This window comes from Arachis ipaensis, chromosome B10 (genome assembly GCF_000816755.2).
Source record: "Arachis ipaensis cultivar K30076 chromosome B10, Araip1.1, whole genome shotgun sequence".
Taxonomy (NCBI): Eukaryota; Viridiplantae; Streptophyta; class Magnoliopsida; order Fabales; family Fabaceae; genus Arachis; species Arachis ipaensis.
In genome coordinates, this window is record NC_029794.2 from 123,631,942 (window position 1) to 123,652,577 (window position 20,636).

Here is a 20,636-nt window from a genome sequence, read left to right on the forward strand (position 1 = left end):
TCTCCCCCCTCTCTCTTCTCTAGGTCCTTCACAAGTGATCACAACAACAAAATTGAGGTGGTTAATCACTTTTTAGTTATTTAAAATTAATTTTTTTATAAGAAGAGATTAGAGAAGAATGTGCTTTGTTAATTAGTTTTAAAAGAAAAATATATTTATTATATGTCGTTATTACTAACCTTGTAACATAAATTTCTTTATTAATTCCTGTTATTTGTTTCAGAGTTTTGGATATTTTCTTTAAATGAAGAAAAATGTACATAAAAACAGTAAACACACTAAATTAACAATATAATTATGAGCTAATAAATAATTAATTTTATAATATTCCCATCCATTTTTAAATACTAAAATGTGGATTAGCCGGTTTTGATTATCTTTTCTTAGTGTGATCGATGAACAAATAAAAGATAAAACGTATGTCTAATACATCGACTTTTTAAGAGTACAGTGATAATTAAACTCTTAAAAATTTTGATTTTAGATTGATTAATTTTTTATAGTAAACCAATTTATTTCGTAAAATTTAACAATAATATTTATATGTATTGTTATCTATTGTGACGTTTTTTTTTATGAAAGATTATTATGTAGATAATAATTTTTTAAACAAAATTTTAATTATTTTAATAAAATTCGTGATAAATAGAGAACAATTAATAAAAATTATGTAAAAATTTAAAATATAATATATACTTTATTATTTAAAATTACATCATTTTTATGTTCACTAACAATAATAAAAATACGCATTATTATAAATAATAAAATACATTAACACTGTTATATTTCATATTACTTATTGAGGAATGTTAGGGACCTTTGTAATCATCAATTGGCCATCAATAATATTTTTAATGATGTGAGATTACATCTAATGATAGGCAATCACTCACTTTTAATGATTAAGTGCAGACCAAAAAATACAAAAATTGTTGGCCCTAGACTTTTCTTTACTTATTAATAGAAAGACTTTTATATATGTCTACTATTTATGATTGTAAAGATCTCATTAATACATTTTTTAAGATTAATTTGTCCGAATTCAAAGCTCTCGAAGATCAAATAGTTATTTTACTCGATTTTTTAATGTAAATAATAATGTTTCACAGTTTTGGCTTATCTCGATCGTCTGGAGCAAATCTATTTATGCAGGGTGAGAAGTGGGGTTTGCTGAGTTGGGAGAATTTATAACCGTTGATGTCATCATGTGCTAGTACTAGATATAGATTTGGTTCACAAAATAATAGGTTAGAGAGAAGAACGTCACTATGGTTTGTACTTGATGTGACACAAGCTTAGAAACGAGAATATTTGGGTCCCCGATAAAGAACACATCCCCAAAGAAGAGAAGAGAGTACTACTCTCTCTTTCTCTCTCTCTCTACTTGGATTGTTATTATTATTTGGACCCACTCAACCTCCTCCCACAAGCAAGGGATATATTCGATCTCATGACATGCTCCTTCATGCTTCTCATGTGCCCTCTTTATTTCTTTTTCTAGATACTGCTCATCAGTCCCTATACAAACCTAAATCTATTCCTTATATTGCCTCTTCCATTTTCTATTCCACTTTCAAATTTGGAAATTTTATAAGCACTCTTGTTTCTATCTCATCTATCATCTGATCTCATATATAGCGGTTAAATATCGTATATAGTAATAATGTATTTGAAGAGCACGTAATTAATTGCATTACGTGGAGAATAATATCTTCATATATAGTATTCCTCCTCGTATATTCTCTAATAGGATCCCTTGTTCTCAGTTATCTCTTGATTGGAAATTAAATGAAATTAGTTTAGCATGGTTAAATTCAAACTTTGAAATAATATTCCTTATTCCTCAAGTAATAGAAGGCGGGTAGGTAGAAGTATTGGTATTTGAAAACAAGGGCGAATAAACTGAAAAAGCATTTAATGAGAAGAAGGGTGATACCCGAAAGAGAAACTAAGATGCTATCTTTACATATATCCAGTGAGTAGAAAGAAACTAAGGTGAGTGAGGTAGCAAATAACAGTATTAGAAATGCTACGAAGCCATTAAAATTGGCTATTATTAATTTAATTTTTTTTAGTTTAGTAATAACATGTATCTTAAAAATACATGATAAATAAACCTTCAAAATATTATTGATTTTGATATGAATATCTAAGTAACTAAATATGGATATGGTTGGCGTGAGTAACACACCCCAACACTAACACATAGAGGACCCCCCCAAAGTACGTGCTATGTTTGTCAGGTGAATAAAGTGAGTCGTGAGATGTGTGTCCACGTTAACATACTCGCGCCCCTACCACCTGAATGGAATGTATATGAACCCTACTTAACCCAAAATTAAATCTTATCCATGAATTAATCTCACTTTTTAAATTTAAGGCTGGAAAACTACATGGAGTCCGGGACAAAGGTAAGGTAGAAACTCACACGTACATTATTTTCTTATAAAATTAATAATTAAAAATGTGAGATTTGCGATAATATATGTATCACATTTGAAATAAGAAAGTAAATAAAAAAATAATAATAATGTCCTTCTTCATGTCCTTTGCTTTTTCATAGGGTGTGTGGTCGTTTTCCTAGCTCCCTGCTTTAGCACAAAGACTTGGATTATAATTATTTCAATCATAAGCATGTTATGATTGCTATTCAGTACCTGTGTTCCCTTCTAGGTACTTGCATTGCATTGTTACTTGTTATTTGTTTCTGTATTATGTTTTGTGGAGCCAATGAAAAAAGCATGCACGTTCAGAGATATAGATTGATCCAAAATGACGAGCACTTGATGCAATTATCACCATTTATTCATACATTGGGTAGTGATTCAATTCTTGGTTGTTGGTAAAGGTTCACTTTTAAAGAAGAAGAAGAAGAAACAGTTACAAGTTAGAACTGAAACGCCAATTATTGCAATGATGAGTAGGTTTTTTTTCCCCTAATCAAACATCATCAAAAGGAGAGATAGCAAAATAGAATAAATAATGCTAGGAAACTAATTTTTAATCAATCTCAGTTAATTTTTTTTAATTATTTATACTAAATTTTAAACATTAAATTATAAACTTTTAATATAGATTCTAAATTATAAATTTTAAAATAAAATTAGCTAATATTAACAACTTCAATTGAGGTTTTTTAATTTAATAGAATTTTCAAAGCTGTAAATAGATATATGTATATGTTTGTATGTTTAAAGTACTGAAATTCTTTTTTAAAAAAATTATTTACCTAAAAGTTTTCTCTTTAAAATCCTTAACTGTTATCCTAAAGTTAAAGATATGGCTACTACATAAAGCGGCCGGAAAAAAAGAGAAAAAACAAAAAACACAAAGAATTTAATAGAGTCTGTATATACACATTTCTTTATAGTAATAGCAACAAATCCAAAGGTTTGTATCTCTTTTTATAGCATCTATATCTTTCAGATCTACTTTACATAAGCAAAGATTATGAAGATATATCTATTTTATATTTATTTTGTGGCAAGTATTTAACTATACTTACCTAGATATTATTGAAAGTTAATAAAGATTATTAGCCAATAAAATAGTGATACCAAGGATAGAGCTACTTAGAGAGGAAGGGGGCCTCTTTTGGGTGTTTCTGAAAACTTTTGATAAGTTAGAATTGAATAAAATTTTTGAGAGAATTGAATTAAATGTAATTCTTGAGATAATCTTTTGATTTGGAACAAAAAGAATTGAATTAAAATAAAATATGTAGAAATAAGATTGAAATAGAATATATAAAATGTGTTTGAAATAACTATTTTATCTTTCTACTAACACTATTAATTCTCTTTTAAATGTCATTCTTAGTCTTAGTCCCTCAATCTCTAACCTTCACTGTCCACCAATAGTACCTTCAACCACCATCATTTAGCCCTACATCCACCCACATCCCCAATGCCCTCACTGTTCTTTCCTTTTCAAAAACCATTATTGCCATTTTTGCTGTGTTAATTGTTGATTTAATTTTATTTGTTACACAATTCTATACAAGGAAAAACTTCCTATAACCTTGATTGATGATTATGAGGGTGGATGATGATGATGTCAGCCATGATGGTAATAATGATGTTGTTGTGTTGAATGGAGAAGATAATTATTAGTGGGTTAATTTTGGTAGTGTCACAATTTATAAGAATAGAATTAGAAATCAATCATTTTGATCTAATTTTTTTATTTAGCCTCAAACATGAGAATTCAATTCTCATTAGATTTGGAATTTGCATAATTTTTTACTACCAAAACATAAAAAAAAAAATTTCTAACCTTTAAGTAAATGAAAATCACAGGTTTTTCAAATGCACTCTTAAAATGTTAATAAAGTATCTAATTTATTTTTCTACTTTGACCCCCTGAATTTTATCTTTTGGCCTCCTTTTGAAAATTGATTTCACATTTTATGTATGACTAATTAAGAATGAAAATCAAGATAGAAAGTATATAATGATGATAATTTGTATGTGTATTATCACACATTAAATTGATATATAAAAAATGTTATCATATTTTTATTTTATAATCAAATTATTTCTTATATTTGTTAAATAAATATAGATGTAGATCGGATTGAAAATTTGAAACCGCCACCCACACCACCTAATCCGCGGACTTTAGTGGATTTCGGCAAGGTGGGGACTTCTCCGACAGCCCATCGCTTTTTTTTTTTTAATTGAAGATGATAATTAAAGATGTTCTAAATTATAATTTGGATTATGTTATATGTTTAATTAGAGACTTAATATATTTAATTATATGTTTTTGACAATGTTTATTTTATTTGTTAAAATGATTTTATTATTTTGTTTCAAAAAACTTGGTTGATAATTATGTTTATTATATATTTAGAATTATAAAGATTTTAATTTTTATAAATTTAAAAATTATAACTTTTTTATGTCTTTAGAAATTATAAGAAATGGTTGTAAAATTATATATATTATTTAATATTAATAATTTATTAATAAAAATATAAAAAATTAATAAAAAATTGGCAGATTTAGTCTGCCAACCCTGTTAGACGGGATAGAAAAGAAATTCAGGACCACCTTCTTAGACGGAATGAGACGAACTAGCGGCAGAGCAAGAGAGGATGGATTTGCCACCTCTAATTTTAATATTGGGGCCAAATTCTTATAATTAATGTTAAATCTACAATATTTTTAGCTTTAGTTTTTTTGTTATAAAGAATATTCTAAAAGCACTTGATAAAAGTTCAAAATTTAAGATAAACAAAATAATTTTAAAAAAATTAACTAATGTTTTCTGAAAAAAAAAATCCTAGCATTACTCTCAAACTATTATGTGGCTCTATCTATTTTATTTTGCTCTCTCAGTTTGGAGGTAAGAAAAGAAATATGGCATAATATATACAAATAAAATAATGAGAAATTAGTGTAAAATCAGTATATATAATTGTTCATACCCTGACCCAACGCTAAGGTCTAGGTCCAAACGAAAAGACCCAGTCCAAAGGATTGAGTCTCAACCCACACCGATCTTCCCCTAAAGAAGTCGGTTCTCACTACAACTTCCTCTAAAGAAGTCGGGGACGAAGATTAGCTGGCAGATAAACACTCACTCAAATAAATGAGTAACTGCCCCTAAGATCTCTCAACCCACTTCCAGGAGCCATATCCTAACTTCCCTAAGATAAATGGACGGTTATCCACCTTAAAAGGTGGAACTACTTCAACGGTGGTTATTGGCTCACCACTATAAATACACTGACACTCCTCAGGTATCTCTAAGTCCCAATACTCTCTAGACCTACTTACGCCATTGCTGACTTAGGCATCGGAGTGTCTTTGTAGGTACCACCCCCATTCACTCGTATTCACAAGTCGGACGGAGGTCCTGAAGACGCGAATCCGCCCGAAGGCTTCCCTCCATAGACGATTGGGCCAACCCAGCGAGTCCAGCCCAATAATCTCCGGTTACCCATCGTAACATTGGCGCCGTTGTCGGGGACCCGAGAGATCAACCAGTTATGGCGGACAAATCACCGGAAGATGGTCATACGACATCCGATTCCGAGTAGGAAAACCTGGACACCAGAAACAACGATGCGAACCCAAATCCTCACTAGGAGGCCAGCGATCAACATCGAGAAGGCACCTCTGGGTTTAAAAATCCAAAGGTAAACTCCTCGGATGGACGAGAGTCAGGTAAAGAAGGGCCACCCCACGCAACCGAGCTAATGGGGTTGGTCCATGGCCACCAAGGTTGTTTGGAACAGTTGGAACAGGAGTTAGAACGACAACGAGAGGCGGAGCGAAATCTCAAGGAAGAGATAGAGCGACGAAAAGAGTTAGAGGAAAAACTCTTAAGACTAGAATCTTCTCTGAGAAGTCGGAACTCCCGTGGCGATCGAGAAGAGTCGCCCCTGGGAGGAGAAGATCCGTTTAGTGAGGACATCATGAGGGCAAAAGTTCCAAGAAACTTCAAAAGCCCTGATATGAACCTCTATGACGGAACCACAGATCTGAAGCATCACTTAAGCAATTTCAAAAGTCGGATGTATCTGGCTGATGCTTCTGATGCAACTCGCTGCAAAGCCTTTCCGACTACCTTGTCAAAAGTGGCGATGAAGTGGTTCGACAGCCTCCCGCCGAGGTCAGTCACCAGCTTTGAAGACCTCTCGAGAAAATTCTTGATGAGGTTCTCCATCCAAAAGAATAAAGTAAAACATGCACCGAGCCTCCTGGGAATAAAGCAGGAGGTCGGAGAACCTTTACGGGACTATATGGAAAGGTTCAATAAAGCATGTTTAGAGATTCAGGACCTGCCCACCGAAGCTGTCATCATGGGGTTAGTGAATGGACTTAGAGAAGGTCCCTTCTCACAGTCCATATCAAAAAGGCACCCCACCTCCCTGAGCGATGTACAAGAAAGAGCAGAAAAGTACATCAACATGGAGAAAAATGCCAGATTACGAGAGCCGAGTTGGCGACCTGGGCATTCCCACTCTGCAAAAGAGAAGGAAAGAGAGCCCAAGAAGAAAGAAGAACTCGGTCTCGACAGGCCAAGGAAATATCACTCTTATACTCCTCTAAAAGTTTCCATGGTGGATGTATACAGAGAGATCTGCAACACTGAAAGGATGCCACCTCCCAGGCCCATTAAAAATAAAAAGGGAGGAAGTCGCGGCGATTACTGTGAGTACCATAAGATATATGGTCATTCAACAAATGATTGCTACGACCTCAAAAATGTGATAGAAAAGCTGGCCAGAGAAGGTCGGCTTGATAGATGTCTCATGGAAAGGTTGGACAATCATGGGAAGAGAAAGTGAGAGGACGGGGACAGGAGAGACCCACCACCACAAACTCCCGAGAGACATATACATATGATCTCAGGAGGATTCACGGGTGGAGGACTCACCAAGTTCTCTCGCAAGAGACACCTCAAGCGGGTTTACCAGGTCGGGAGTGAATCACCCGACCTCCCCACAATCTCGTTCACAAAGGAGGATGGGCAAGGAATAATCCCTGGACATGATGATCCAGTGGTAATAACCCTGATCCTAGCTAACGCCCACCTCCACAGAACTCTAGTAGACCAAGGGAGTTCGGCAGATATCCTTTTTAAGCCCGCGTTCGACAAGCTAGGGCTGGATGAAAAGGAGTTAAGAGCCTACCTCGACACCTTATATGGATTAGGCGACACGCCGATAAAACCACTGGGATTTCTACCCCTCCACACGACCTTCGGAAAGGGGGAAAAGTCCAAAACTCTGAGCATAGATTTCATAGTCCTCGACGTGGGGTCAGCATATAATGCCTTGATTGGCAGAGCTACCCTAAATCGACTCGGAGCGGTGGTGTCTACCTCTTACCTTTGCATGAAATTCCTGACATTTGCGAGGATAGCAACGGTGCTAAGAGATCAGAAGCTGGCAAGAAAATGCTACAATGAAAGCCTGAACCTGAGAGGGAAAGGCAAGGAAGTCCACACCATAGAGCTCAGTGGCACAAGAACCAAAGAAGAGCTACGCCCCCAACCAGGAGGAAAAACTGAAGAAATACAGGTCGGTGAAGAGGAAGGAAAAAATACCAACATAGGAGCCAACCTAGAAGAAAGCTTAAAACAAAAGTTGACAAAGCTCCTAAAAGAAAATTCCGACCTCTTCGCCTAGAAAGCTTCCGACATGCCAAGGATAGACCCCGAGTTCATGTCCCACAGGCTCTCTGTACACCCAGGGTCTCGACCTGTACAGCAGCGAAGGTGTAAGCTCGGCCCAGAACGAGCTCAAGAGGTGGAAGAGCAGGTACAAGCACTCCTAGAGGCCGGCTTCATCAGAGAAGTCAAGTATCCAACATGGCTAGCAAATGTGGTGCTAGTCAAGAAACAAAATGGCAAGTGGAGGATGTGCGTCGACTACACCGACCTGAATAAGGCATGTCCTAATGACCCATATCCGCTCCCAAGTATTGATACTCTAGTGGACTCCAGCTCAGGGTATTAATACTTGTCGTTTATGGATGCCTACTCGGGATACAACCAGATCCCGATGTACAAGCCAGACCAGGAAAAGACATCGTTCATCACACCTAGAGCAAATTATTGCTACGTGGTCATGCCTTTTGGATTAAAAAACGCAGGGGCCACGTACCAAAGGCTGATGAACAAGGTGTTCGCTCCCCACCTCGGGCACTTAATGGAGGTCTACGTAGACGACATGCTGGTAAAAACCCGGGAAGAGGCTGACCTTTTTACGGACCTCACACAAGTTTTCAACACCATAAGGGCGCATGGGATGAGACTAAATCCCGCAAAATGCACCTTTGCGGTGGAGGCTGGGAAATTCCTAGGATTTATGCTAACCCAAAGAGGGATCGAGGCAAATCCTGACAAGTGCAAAGCTATCCTAGAAATGAAAATCCCGACTTGCTTGAGAGAAGTCCAACAATTAAATGGCCGACTTGCAGCCCTTTCCAGGTTCTTGGCAGGGTTAGCATTAAGGTCCCTTCCACTGTTCTCTCTGCTGAGAAAAGGATGCCAGTTCGAGTGGACTCCAAGAAGCGTTCCAAGAGTTCAAAAAGTTCTTGAGCCAACCTCCAATCCTCACCCGACCTCTAGTGTGGGAAGAGCTTGTCCTATATTTGTCTGTAGCCGACAAAGCTGTCGCATCGGCCCTAATACGAGAGGATGAGGTTGGACAGCATCCAGTATATTTCACCAGCAAAGTCCTACAGGGTTCCGAGCTAAGGTACCGCAAGCTAGAGAAGTTTGCGTACTCCTTAGTAATAGCCTCACGGAGGTTAAGGCCCTACTTCCAAGCCCACACAATAAGAGTCCGAACGAACCAACCCATGAAGCAAATCCTCCAAAAGGCGGATGTTGCAGAGAGAATGGTTCAGTGGGCGATAGAGCTCTCCGAGTTCGACTTAAAGTACGAAACTCGGACAGCGGTAAAAGCCCAATGCTTCACCGACTTTATAGCAGAATATGCAGGATATCAAGAGGAGAAGCCGACTACATGGGAACTATACGTAGATGGATCCTCAAACAAAACAGGAAGCGGTGCAGGCATAATACTAGCCAATGAAAGAGGAACACAGATAGAATTTTTCCTCAAATTTGAATTTCCAGCTTCCAACAATCAGGGAGAATATGAAGCCCTGATTGCAGGATTAAAGCTAGCAGAAGAGGTCGGTGCAACCCAGGTACTGATATTTAGCGATTCCCAAGTAGTGACCTCCCAAATAAATGGAGAGTATCAGGCCAAAGACCCGAATATGAAAAGATACTTGGAAAAAATTCTGGAGCATCTCGGGCACTTTGCAGAAACCGAGATCAGACACATAACTCGGGACCTGAATAGCAGAGCAGTCGCCCTCTCCAGGTTAGCCAGTACCAAACCATGAGGGAATAATAGAAGCTTGATCCAGGAAACTCTCCAAGAACCCTCTGTGATGAAAACAGAGGACAAGCAGGAAGTCCTTGAAGTAACCGGGTTAAACCTCGGATGGATGAACCCCTTGGTCGAATACATAAAATTCGACATCCTCCCCAAAGAGGAAAAAGAGGCCAAGAAAATCCGGAGGGAAGCACAATACTACACTTTGGTGAAAAATACCCTCTATAAAAGAGGAATATCAACACCATTGCTAAAGTGCGTACCGACCTCAAGGACAACTGAAGTACTAGAAGAGGTTCATAATGGGATCTGCGAAAACCACCTCGGAGCCAGGTCGCTAGCAAGAAAAGTAATCCGAGCTGGGTTCTATTGGCCAACTTTGCAGAAGGATGCCACAGAATTTGTGAAAAGATGCCAACCATGTCAGATGCACGCAAATTTTCACGTGGCTCCCCCTGATGAGCTAATCAGTATAACTTCTCCATGGCCCTTTGCAAAATGGGGGATGGACCTGTTAGGACCTTTTCCCCAGGCCCCAGGACAAGTCAAATACTTAATTGTGGGAATAGACTACTTCACAAAGTGGATAGAAGCAGAACCATTGGCCACCATCACTGCCCAGAGAAGTCGGAGGTTCCTCTACAAAAATATCATCACAAGGTATGGGATACCTCATTCCATTACCACAGATAATGGAACCCAGTTCACCGACTCTACCTTCAGAAGCCTAGTAGCTAGTATGAAAATAAAACACCAGTTCACCTCGGTGGAGCATCCACAAGCAAATGGACAAGCGGAGTCAGCTAACAAAATCATACTGGCGGGGCTAAAGAAAAGACTACAAGATGCAAAAGGAGCTTGGGCTGATGAGCTCCCGCAAGTGCCATGGGCCTACCGGACGACGCCACAATCCGCCACAGGAGAAACACCCTTCCGACTTGTCTATGGCGTAGAAGCCATGATACCAGTAGAAATCAATGAACAAAGCCCAAGGGTGATCCTCCATAATGAGGTCAGAAATGTACAGGGGCACAAAGAGGAGCTTGAATTGCTCCCCGAAATCCAAGAGCAAGCCCAGATAAGAGAAGCAGCATTGAAACAAAGGATGACTACCAGGTACAACAAAAAAGTCATTGGAAGGAGTTTCACCCCAAACGATTTGATCTTGATCAGAAATGACATTGGAGTCAACAAATCGGGGGAAGGAAAGCTCGCTGCTAATTGGAAAGGATCATACAAAGTTAGCGAGGTCTTAGGAAAAGGTTATTATAACGTGACCGACATAAACGACACCGAGTTACCAAGGTCGTGGCATGCTTGTAACATGAAAAGGTACTATAGTTAAATGCGAACTCTACTCCCTGATGTATTCTTTTCCCAACTTCACGATTTTTTCCCAAAAATCAAAGGGTTTTTTCTGAAGAAAGGTTTTTAACAAGGCATCACAGTAGAGGCTAAGGGAGAATGGATTATCAAAAACCCTTAGTAGCAGCGAAAGTACCTTCCCAAATAAATAAAGATCTTTTACAATATCTCTTATAAATTCCTTCTCGTTTGTTTTTCTATTTACGAAACGCGCCGACTTAAGCTCGACAAAGCGTGAAAATCCCATGAACCAACCTAGATGGTCGTCAGGATAAAACGACGAGATACAAGTCGGTGTAAAGAGGTTATAAAAGTTGATCGTGAAAAACTCGGAAACATTCTGACTCATAAGTCGAGATGAAAACCCGAGAAGTAAAGAAAACGTATCGCAAAAATAACCTAAGTCATAGGAACTCAATGAATAAAAAAATTGAGTATGAGGAATACTAAAAAGAGATCGAAAAACCTATCAAAGAGCCAAAAGACTGTCCTGAGTCCTTAAAGTTAAAAGGCTCAAAAAGGCAAACAGCCAAGAAAAAGGTTTTCAAAAAGATCAAGGGGATTTTTTCAAAAACCAAAATCAGAAAAGCATGCACACAACAAGACAAAGAAAGGTAACTTAGACCCTTATCCAAAAAAGGTATTTCTACAAATATTTTGTTTACGGCCTTAAAATGCCAAGAAATGTCAGCAAACCACCACAACATAAAGAGTTTAAAAAAGAGGGGACCCACAGGCCGGGCCCCATATAGCCACAAATATTTTTAAAGAGTATCACCACCAGAGCCGAAGGGAGTAGTCGGATCACCACCAGAGTCAGGGAGAGTAGTCGGAGCACCATCAGGTCCAGGGAGAGAAGTATCCATAGGAGCCGGAGAGGAGGTTCTGTGAGCCTTCGAGGAACTCGGAGCATCCTTGGAACGAGGAGGGGACTCCATTACCCTCTGCCCCCGAGTCTTCAAATCTGACTCGGTGACATATTGGGGAGAGGGAGAAGAGACTATAGCCCCGTCAATGACGACCTTGTCCGGATCCAAAGGTGAGAGATCTAGGTCGGGAGCAAGGACTCCGACCTGTTCCTTAAAGATCCTCCATGCTTCCTCGGCCCCGTCAGCAATAGAGTCCTCCAACTCGGTATAGTCACTCTGAGCTTTCAGCAAATCCTTCTTCACCACAACGAGGTCCTCAAACAAGCTCGCATAACTCTCCTGCACCTTCAGCCTCAGGCCCTCTTCCATGTTGCACCGAGCTTTCAACTTCCGCTCACTCTCCTGAAGGCCATCCCTTTCCTCCTTCAATTTGGCGACCTCCTCCTTCAGCGCCCTCTCATGCTCCTGATATATGAGAAGCCTCCCCTCCAACTCTTCAACCTCGAGGTTGAACCCAGAGAGCTAAGAGGAGTCTTCTCAAACATATCAAGAAACTTTGTGCATACCCCCGCCGCCCTGATACTCTCCTGAACCAGAATAGTGAGGTGGTTCCGAATAGAAACATCATCCACACCTATGCGGGTATGGGGATAGATGTATTTCCGGACAAATTAAGGTGCATCCACCTTTGCCTCACCTTCAAAAGAAGATCTAGACTCCAAGGTCTTACGCTTCTTCTTTTCTGGCTCAGGGGAGGATCGGGGAGGAGGGGACGACTGAGAGGAGGTTGAAGAAGAAATGACAATAGGTCGGTTCGGGGTCCCAAAATTGTGAGAAAGGGGAGGAGGAGAAGGAAGAGGAGCATTAGTTACCCTGGCGCCGCCAACCCTGGCACGGGACCTTGCCTTGAACTCCTGGACTCTCTGGTAAGACTCCCTGGAATTCTTCTTCGCCATCTCTGTAAAAAACAATCAGTAGCCAAAGAGTCAGAAAAACAAGTCGGAAACAAAGTGAATAAATAAAAGCTACATAGTTGTGTTTGAACAAAGGTCGTCGACCCCTGGAAAAATTTTTTGGTATCCAGATATGGGGCCCTCCCCCACACTTCTCGGAGGAACCCCACAATGGCAGCCTCCACCTCATCTAGATCATCCAAACCATATTTCTCACAGGGGGAGGCCTCCAGTCAGTACAGAGGAAAGCGAGGGAAAGAACTCTCGTCTAAGAAGAAGGGGTGGTGACCCTCTACAGCTTGAACTTTGAAAAAATAATTTTTGAAGTCATGGAAGGATTCATCAAAAAGGGTGAAGATTCTCCGACCTTGTATAGCTCGGAAAGACACCCATTGTTGCTTATTATTTTGCCCACTGAAGGGCTTGGTCATGTGAAAGAGAAAAAAGAAAATCCCCAGGGACGTCAGAAAGTCTAAAGCATGGCTAATAAACTGGTAGATTTTCAGAAAACCCCAGGAGTTGGGGTGAAGCTGGGTAGGAGCAACTCGACAGTGGCGTAGAACGGCAACCTCAAAATCAGAAAAGGGGAGAAAAATGCCCAGGCGTGTGATCATACTCTCATACATATAAAAGAAATGAAGGGCTACTTCAGAAGCCCTCCCGAAACAAACCCGGTCTTCTGGACCCGGGACCACCAATTCATACTTCGGCTCATCCTCATCAGAGGTACAAAGTCTATGATGAGTGCGGAGGTTGGTGATAAAATCGGTGTCGACCATAGGTTCCTCCCCTAGGACCGTGACGTCAACCCACTGGGCAAGAATTTCTACAGAAGACATTGTTTCCTAAAGGTTGACGAAAACCTACAAGGGGAAAAGAAAAAGATCAAGAACAGGGTCCCTAAGGGGCATGGAATCAAACAGAAGCCTACAAAGTCAACTCCTTTCTCTAAAAAAGTAAAAGCATGCAAACAGAAGCATTTCATAAAAGAGAAGAGGAGAAAAGATTAACCTTTGTTTGGAAGCAAGGTAGAGGAAGATGAAAGCCTTCAGACAAAGAATGCCCCACAAACAGATGAGAAAATTTGAAAAACGCAGAAACGAAACAACGAAAGAGAGGGAAAGTATTTATAGACACGTTAGGGGCATAATGGTAAAAACAGAAAGCGGTCATTAATGGGTGCACCGTTACCAAGGTAATTAATGCCTACGCAAACCTCTAACGGACGCGACGTTTGATTAGACGTAACTGTGAAAACCAAAAGTCATGAAAGTCACGTCGGTTCCGAACAATCACGTCGGTTCCCTCACAAGTCGGCTACGACCCCGAGTAGAATACTCGAACCCAAGTCTCAAAAGAAATTGGGCTCGAGTAGGGGCACTGTTCATACCCTGACCCAACGCTAAGACCCATGTCCAAACGAAAAGACCCAGTCCAAAGGATTGAGCCTCACCTCACACCGATCTTCCCCTAAAGAAGTCGGTTCTCACTACGACTTGCTCTAAAGAAGTCGGGGACGAAGATTAGCTGGCAGATAAACACTCGCTCAAATAAATGAGTAACTGCCCCTAAGATCTCTCAACCCACTTCCAGGAGCCATATCCTAACTTCCCTAAGATAAAGGGACGGTTATCCACCTTAAAAGGTGGAACTACTTCAACGGTGGTTATTGACTCACCACTATAAATATACTGACACTCCTCAAGTATCTCTAAGTCCCAATACTCTCTAGACCTGCTTACGCCCTTGCTGACTTAGGCATCGGAGTGTCTTTGCAGGTACCACCCCCATTCACTCGTATTCACAAGTCGGAAGGAGGCCCTGAAGACGCGAATCCGCCCGAAGGCTTCCCTCCATAGACGATTGGGCCAACCCAGGGAGTCCAGCCCAATAATCTCCGGTTACCCATCGTAACAATAATATTATGTAAACACAAAAAAAAAGTATATATTTTGTTTCACACACATATAAGAATTCTGTGGGTATGTTTATATTACAAATTCTTCATGTGTGTTCTTGGCTTTTTGTATTACAATTTTCTGCTTGTCAAGTTTTTGAAAGCTTAGTGATTAATAACACATAATTGGATCTATTTAATTAGTTAAGATTTTGTTACATGTGACTTGTTCATGCAGTAGCGTTATATTTATATATTCACGTGTATGTGTTATGTACACAGTGCACATGCCTTTATACATTGGGAAAGAAATTTGAAATTTTTAAATTTTAATTTTAATCTTTAATTATTAAAAATAATATTTAGTCTCAATTTTTTAATTTCAATTCAATCTTAGTCTAAAGAAACAAACAATAGCCTAAATGAGCAATAATAACTGTCTCCTTTATTTGAGATAAAAACAGTAAAAAAATAAAAATTTGAAGAAACACAAACTTCATTCTCAAGCTATGTATATGTTTATTTTTTACTTCCCACACCTGAGTTTGCTTTTCTTTTTGATCTTCTTTAGTTATCTTTATTCTGTTAATTTCTTTTTCTTAAAGAAATCAAATGAAAGTTCAATTCGGAAAAGGCCAAGTAACACCAAACAAATTTAAAAGCTGGAGTTTTTCTCATAAATATTTTAAAGCGGGAAATTTTTTTGGATGATTTTATGAATAGAAAAATGTAATTTTTTCCTCCTAGTCAGAATAACATACTTCTCATCTTGTTTTTTTTTTCTTTTTGTTCCTTTCCTGTTTTTGTTAAGAGGGTATATATAGAATAATTATGTTATTCAAATATTCAAAAGTGAGGGTTAATTGAATATTCAATGTGTAAGAATCAAATATTAATTAAAGTGCAAATCATATTTGAAATAATGAAATAATATCAATGCGAAATATGATAGTTTAATTAATTTGGATGATTAATTATATATATAGCTAAAGCTAATAATAGCTAGCTGGTAAAACTAATGCAAGTAGTACTTTAAAGTATTTCTTTAGTTAAGTCTTAGTTTTTATTTTTAATATTTAAACGTTTTATTTTTTCAATACTTTAACTCAAGGTATCAAGCCCCACCATCATGAGAATTTCTTTTCTATCTATGTTCTATATATATCTTCTATAATCTTTCCCAATGTTTCTCTTCCACATTTACACAAATGATGCTAATCAGTAATCAAAATAAGAAGATCAAATACCAATTTATTTTAATGAAAGAAAGCTAAGCTAATTAAGTCCCACATATATATAACTATCAAATATCCATTACAAAATCAAATCATAAAGTACCAAATTATGAATGGCACCCCATAATTTAAATAGCTCCGGATTGCAGTCTTAATTTTGCTAGCATAACAATAATTTATTATATATGTCAAGGAGAACTGGAGAAGTACATCTCTTGGGACTAGTGTGAAAGAATCTGCCTAGTTCAAAAGCAAGATATATGGTCCAAATATTTGTCTGGTCCTGTTTTAAGCATGAATAATATGTATAATTAAATCCGGCGTTTAATTAAGAAAATGATAAAAATTAAGTAGTAATTAGTCGTATCCAAAATTCATGTTGGTCGGCTAATTATTTTTCAAATTTATCCAATTAAATAAATGAAGGAGTTCCTTGCGTTTCTTGAATTCTTTTTGTCAATGTGCTTGTTTAATTTTGTATGTGTTGGCACCTATATAGTAATAAATCACGAGTAATATTATTTTTGGCACTAAAATTAAAAATCAAGACTGCATTTTATAGATGAAAGAGTAGTCACATAATACAAAAACTTTAGCTTCACCCACCACCACCACCGGGTTTTGTGGGTCTCTTTTTGTAATGTTATTCTCTTGATGCCATACATCTACTATTTTTGTTTTTTATAAGTAAAATAAATAAAACTAAATTGAGTTGGTCTAATAGTTAGCTCATTAATCTATTTAAATAAATGTTGGAGGTTTGAATTTCACCTTATACATTCAGCAATTCATTGGTTAGCAACAAATTATTAAATGATACTCAGTACCGCAGTGAATTGTCCTTAACTTACCAGAATGGAGATTACCGTAAAAAACCAAAAAAATAAAATAAATAATTTTTAAAAGTCTTATATATTAGTTGAGGAAGTTATATTATGGTAATTAACTTCTTCCATAAGATAATGGGAGAGAGTGTAGAGAGAGGAGTGAGTGGGTACGAGAGTGCAAGCGTAGGCAATGTTGAGAGTATGGATGGCAAAAATTCCCAGAGGGGTGGGTATCCGCGGGAATTTACCCGTTACGGGACAGATATGGGGACGATCTTGTATCCGCGGGGACAGGGACGGGGCCCCGTATATTAAACGGGGCGGGGACGGGGATAGAGGTTCCCGCCCCGTGGAGACCCGTTTAAACCCCGTTTATGTAAAAAGACTAGAATACCCTTAATATATATATATATATATATATATATATATATATATATATATATATATATATATTTATTTTTTATAAAAGAAGGAGAAAAAGGGAGCGGGGATAGAGGTCCCCGCCCCGTGGAGACCCGTTTAAACCCCGTTTATGTAAAAAGACTAGAATACCCTTAATATATATATGTCATATGAAGGAAGGTGAAAACCCTAGCCGTCACACTTGAAAAGTTGCAATTCACAATCTTCAACCTAGTCTCTGTCTCTCTGAACTCTTCACCAGTCACCACCCTCAAACCTCAGCCTCTCGCCCTTTCTGAACCACGCACGGTCGCACCATCACCACCACCGACCGCCACCGACTGCCACCTCTCGCCCTCGCTCTCAGTCCTTTACCGCTACGGTGCTACCTCCCACCCCTCAGTCCGTCACCGTCACCGTCATTTTCACCGTCTTTGCGTCTTCGCCGGTCGTCACCTCTTCTCTGGTCGTCGCGCCTTTGCTTGTCATCACTTCTTCGCCGTCGGGTAACTGGGTAAGGCATAGAACACTGCTCACACATGCTTTACTGTTGCTTCTCCTCTTCACTCCTCGCGGTGAAACCATCAGTCTCGTCTCATCTCCTCTCCTCTCCTCTCCGCTTACTGGATTTCTAATTTAGGGTAATTAGGTTTAGAGTTCTGAATTTTCTGATTATGATTTCTATTTAGGGTTGATTTGATTCTGAATTTTTTATTTAGGATTATTAGGTTATTAGTTCTGAATTTTCTGATTTTGATTTCTATTTAGGGTTATTTGATTCTGGATTTTTAAATTTTGGTAATTAGGTTCTAAGTTGTAAATTTCTGATTCTGATTTTTATTTTGGTATTTTGATTTTTTTATAATTTTCTGGTGATCATTACCGGATCAATGTGATTCTTGAATCTAAGAAGTTTGCAACATTCATCCTGGTTTGATATTGACATGCAATATTCCCTGTTTACAAAATATTTAGAAAATTTATGAATTCCAAAAATGTTGTTTACCATTGAAACGATCACAGGCAAGATTTTATTAAGATAAAAACAAAAATTGTTGTACATTATCTGACAGCTTCAATTTTTCAATGAGCCACAAAATTGATCCCTGATTATTACTTAATAATAACATATATATTTATTGATTTTCTAATTCCGTTGATTTCCTTTGAAGCATGCTTAAAGAATATTCATCCATCTCTTCAGTTACATGTATAGCAATAGTTAATTTCATGTATCAATTTTGAATTTTAGCAATTTTTTTTCAATTTTTATTATTTTTTACTAAAATCCGCGGATATCCGCAGAGACCCAGGTCCCCGGCGGATACGGGGTCCCCGTTATCCGTCATGGGAATGGGGCGGGGACATGACAGATATTGGGGGCGGGGGACGGGAGGCGGGGGCATGTCCCTGCCCCCATGGGGACCCGTTGCCATCCCTAGTTGAGAGCGACGGAGCGGGGGTTTTGGGGAAGGTTTACGCCTTCAAGGGAGAGAGCGATGCAAGAGGTGCGTTCGGCGGAAAGGACGCGAGCAACAATGAGAAAGGTTCGGAGAATGGAAGCGTCTTGAAGGGTCTCCACCAAAGTAACGGCAATGTTCTAGGAAATATTTTTTCGCGACAAAGTGGTGGGAGCCAAGGAGGCCAGGGGCTTCATAGCCTCCGAATCTCTAGTAGGGGAGAAAATGGTGGTGGTATGTGGGATACAAGGTGAGAATTCTCTTCCCAGCGTAACCTTTTCAGAGGAGGCAAGAATATCTCTCTATCAAAGTATTGGGCAAACACTTCAGTTATACTACCTTGTCCCATAAGCTCAGATCGGTGTGGAGGCTCAAGGGAGGATATGCTCTCTTAGATGTGGGCTTTGATTATTTTATGGTGAAATTTAACCTTTTAGAGGATAGAGACAAGGTGCTTCTCGGTGGCCTGTGGATGATCGTTGGGCACTATCTTGTTGTCAAGTCACAGACCCAAGATTTTCGACCGTGCAAACCTTCCTTTGGATCAACAATGGTGTGGATCTGCATTGCCGGTCTTCCGATTTGGTGCTACCAGGGGAAGGCGATGTTGCGCATTGCAACTGCTATAGGAGTCCCAATCAAAGTTGCAAAATTAGCAGAACGAGAAAAATATGCACGAGCCTGCGTTCACATCAATTTCGGATTTCCAGTGATCAAGAAACTCTTGGTTGATAGCTATGAATATGAGGTTGAGTATGAGAGTCTCGATTTGATTTGTGGGAGTTGCTCATGCTTTGGCCATGGCACTAAAAATCGCAAGCACCAAGAAAAAGTGGCGGCACCGAAGGCGGTCTCACAAGACCATGGGGTTAGCACAAAGGAGGCCTCCAAAGATGATCTTACTCTATCATCATCGGTGGTGCCTAATCCTCCAAATGCCCAAATTGAAAAGGATTTTTTAATTTGGCAAAAATCATAGGCATAATGATGAGGAAGATATCTTACCATCTATGAAAGAGAATTTCCTGCATGGAAATCACATTATTCACGTAGGTCATGGAGATGATGAGAATATTAGCAATAAGAAGGAATGGACCACTGTTATGAGAAAGGGAAAAAAGAAATTGGGCCAACAGGGTTACGGGCCCAAACTGAATCATACCAAGCAAATGAATAAAGAAATGGGTTTGGATCTCCATCAATCAATGTTCGGAAAAAGGGAACTCCGGGTCGGGTAAAAGTTCAATTCTCTTCCCAGATTGCTACTTCATCAAAGAGCCAAGGGCCTTTGAACTCGCAGCAACAAACTCCCGCACTGAGGTCTGTTTGTAAAAGGTTCTGGCCAGCATCACTCTAATCATCTCTGGAAGGTGTAAATGAGAGAGTCAAAGCAGGCATTTCTTAGCATGGCCAAGGTGGGGCTTCCTCAACCAAAGATGTTACATCTCAAGCCTCCATGGCGACTTAGATATTGCCATCTCAGCGCCATTACTTTTGTTTGTTTGTTATGGATTGCTGCAACATTATTATGTGGAATATTAGAGGTGTCTTCAACAAGATGGCACGAGTTCACTGCAAGGAATTGGTTAGAAAATTTAATCCCTCCTTTTTCATTTTAGTTGAAACGCATTCTATTTTTTCCAATTTAAAATCTTTTTAGCAAAATCTAGGTTTTCATGCTTCTGGTGTTGTGGAAGCCGTAGGGAACAGAGGTGGAATTTAGTTTCTTTCCTCCAATCCTAGTCTAAAGTGTAGAG

The 20,636-nt window shown here is 38.8% G+C and overlaps 1 protein-coding gene and 1 long non-coding RNA gene across 2 annotated transcripts; both read left to right on the forward strand.

Moving 5' to 3' along the window:
• On the forward strand, nucleotides 17,311-18,162 carry LOC110267880. Its single transcript, XR_002355838.1, has 2 exons — nucleotides 17,311-17,355; nucleotides 17,514-18,162. It is a non-coding gene; the product is annotated as an uncharacterized LOC110267880 (long non-coding RNA).
• LOC107621483 lies at nucleotides 18,786-19,858 on the forward strand. Its single transcript, XM_016323498.1, has 2 exons — nucleotides 18,786-19,129; nucleotides 19,210-19,858. The coding sequence occupies exons 1-2, from the start codon at nucleotides 18,786-18,788 to the stop codon at nucleotides 19,856-19,858; spliced, it is 993 nt and encodes a 330-aa protein (XP_016178984.1).

What these genes read in the sequence shown, in the direction of transcription:
- LOC107621483 (XM_016323498.1), top strand. Translation starts at nt 18,786, where the DNA reads ATGACAGATATTGGGGGCGGGGGACGGGAGGCGGGGGCATGTCCCTGC. An exon ending in GGTGGTATGTGGGATACAAG is followed by an intron (nt 19,130 to 19,209) that starts GTGAGAATTCTC and finishes CAAACACTTCAG; the next exon opens with TTATACTACCTTGTCCCATA.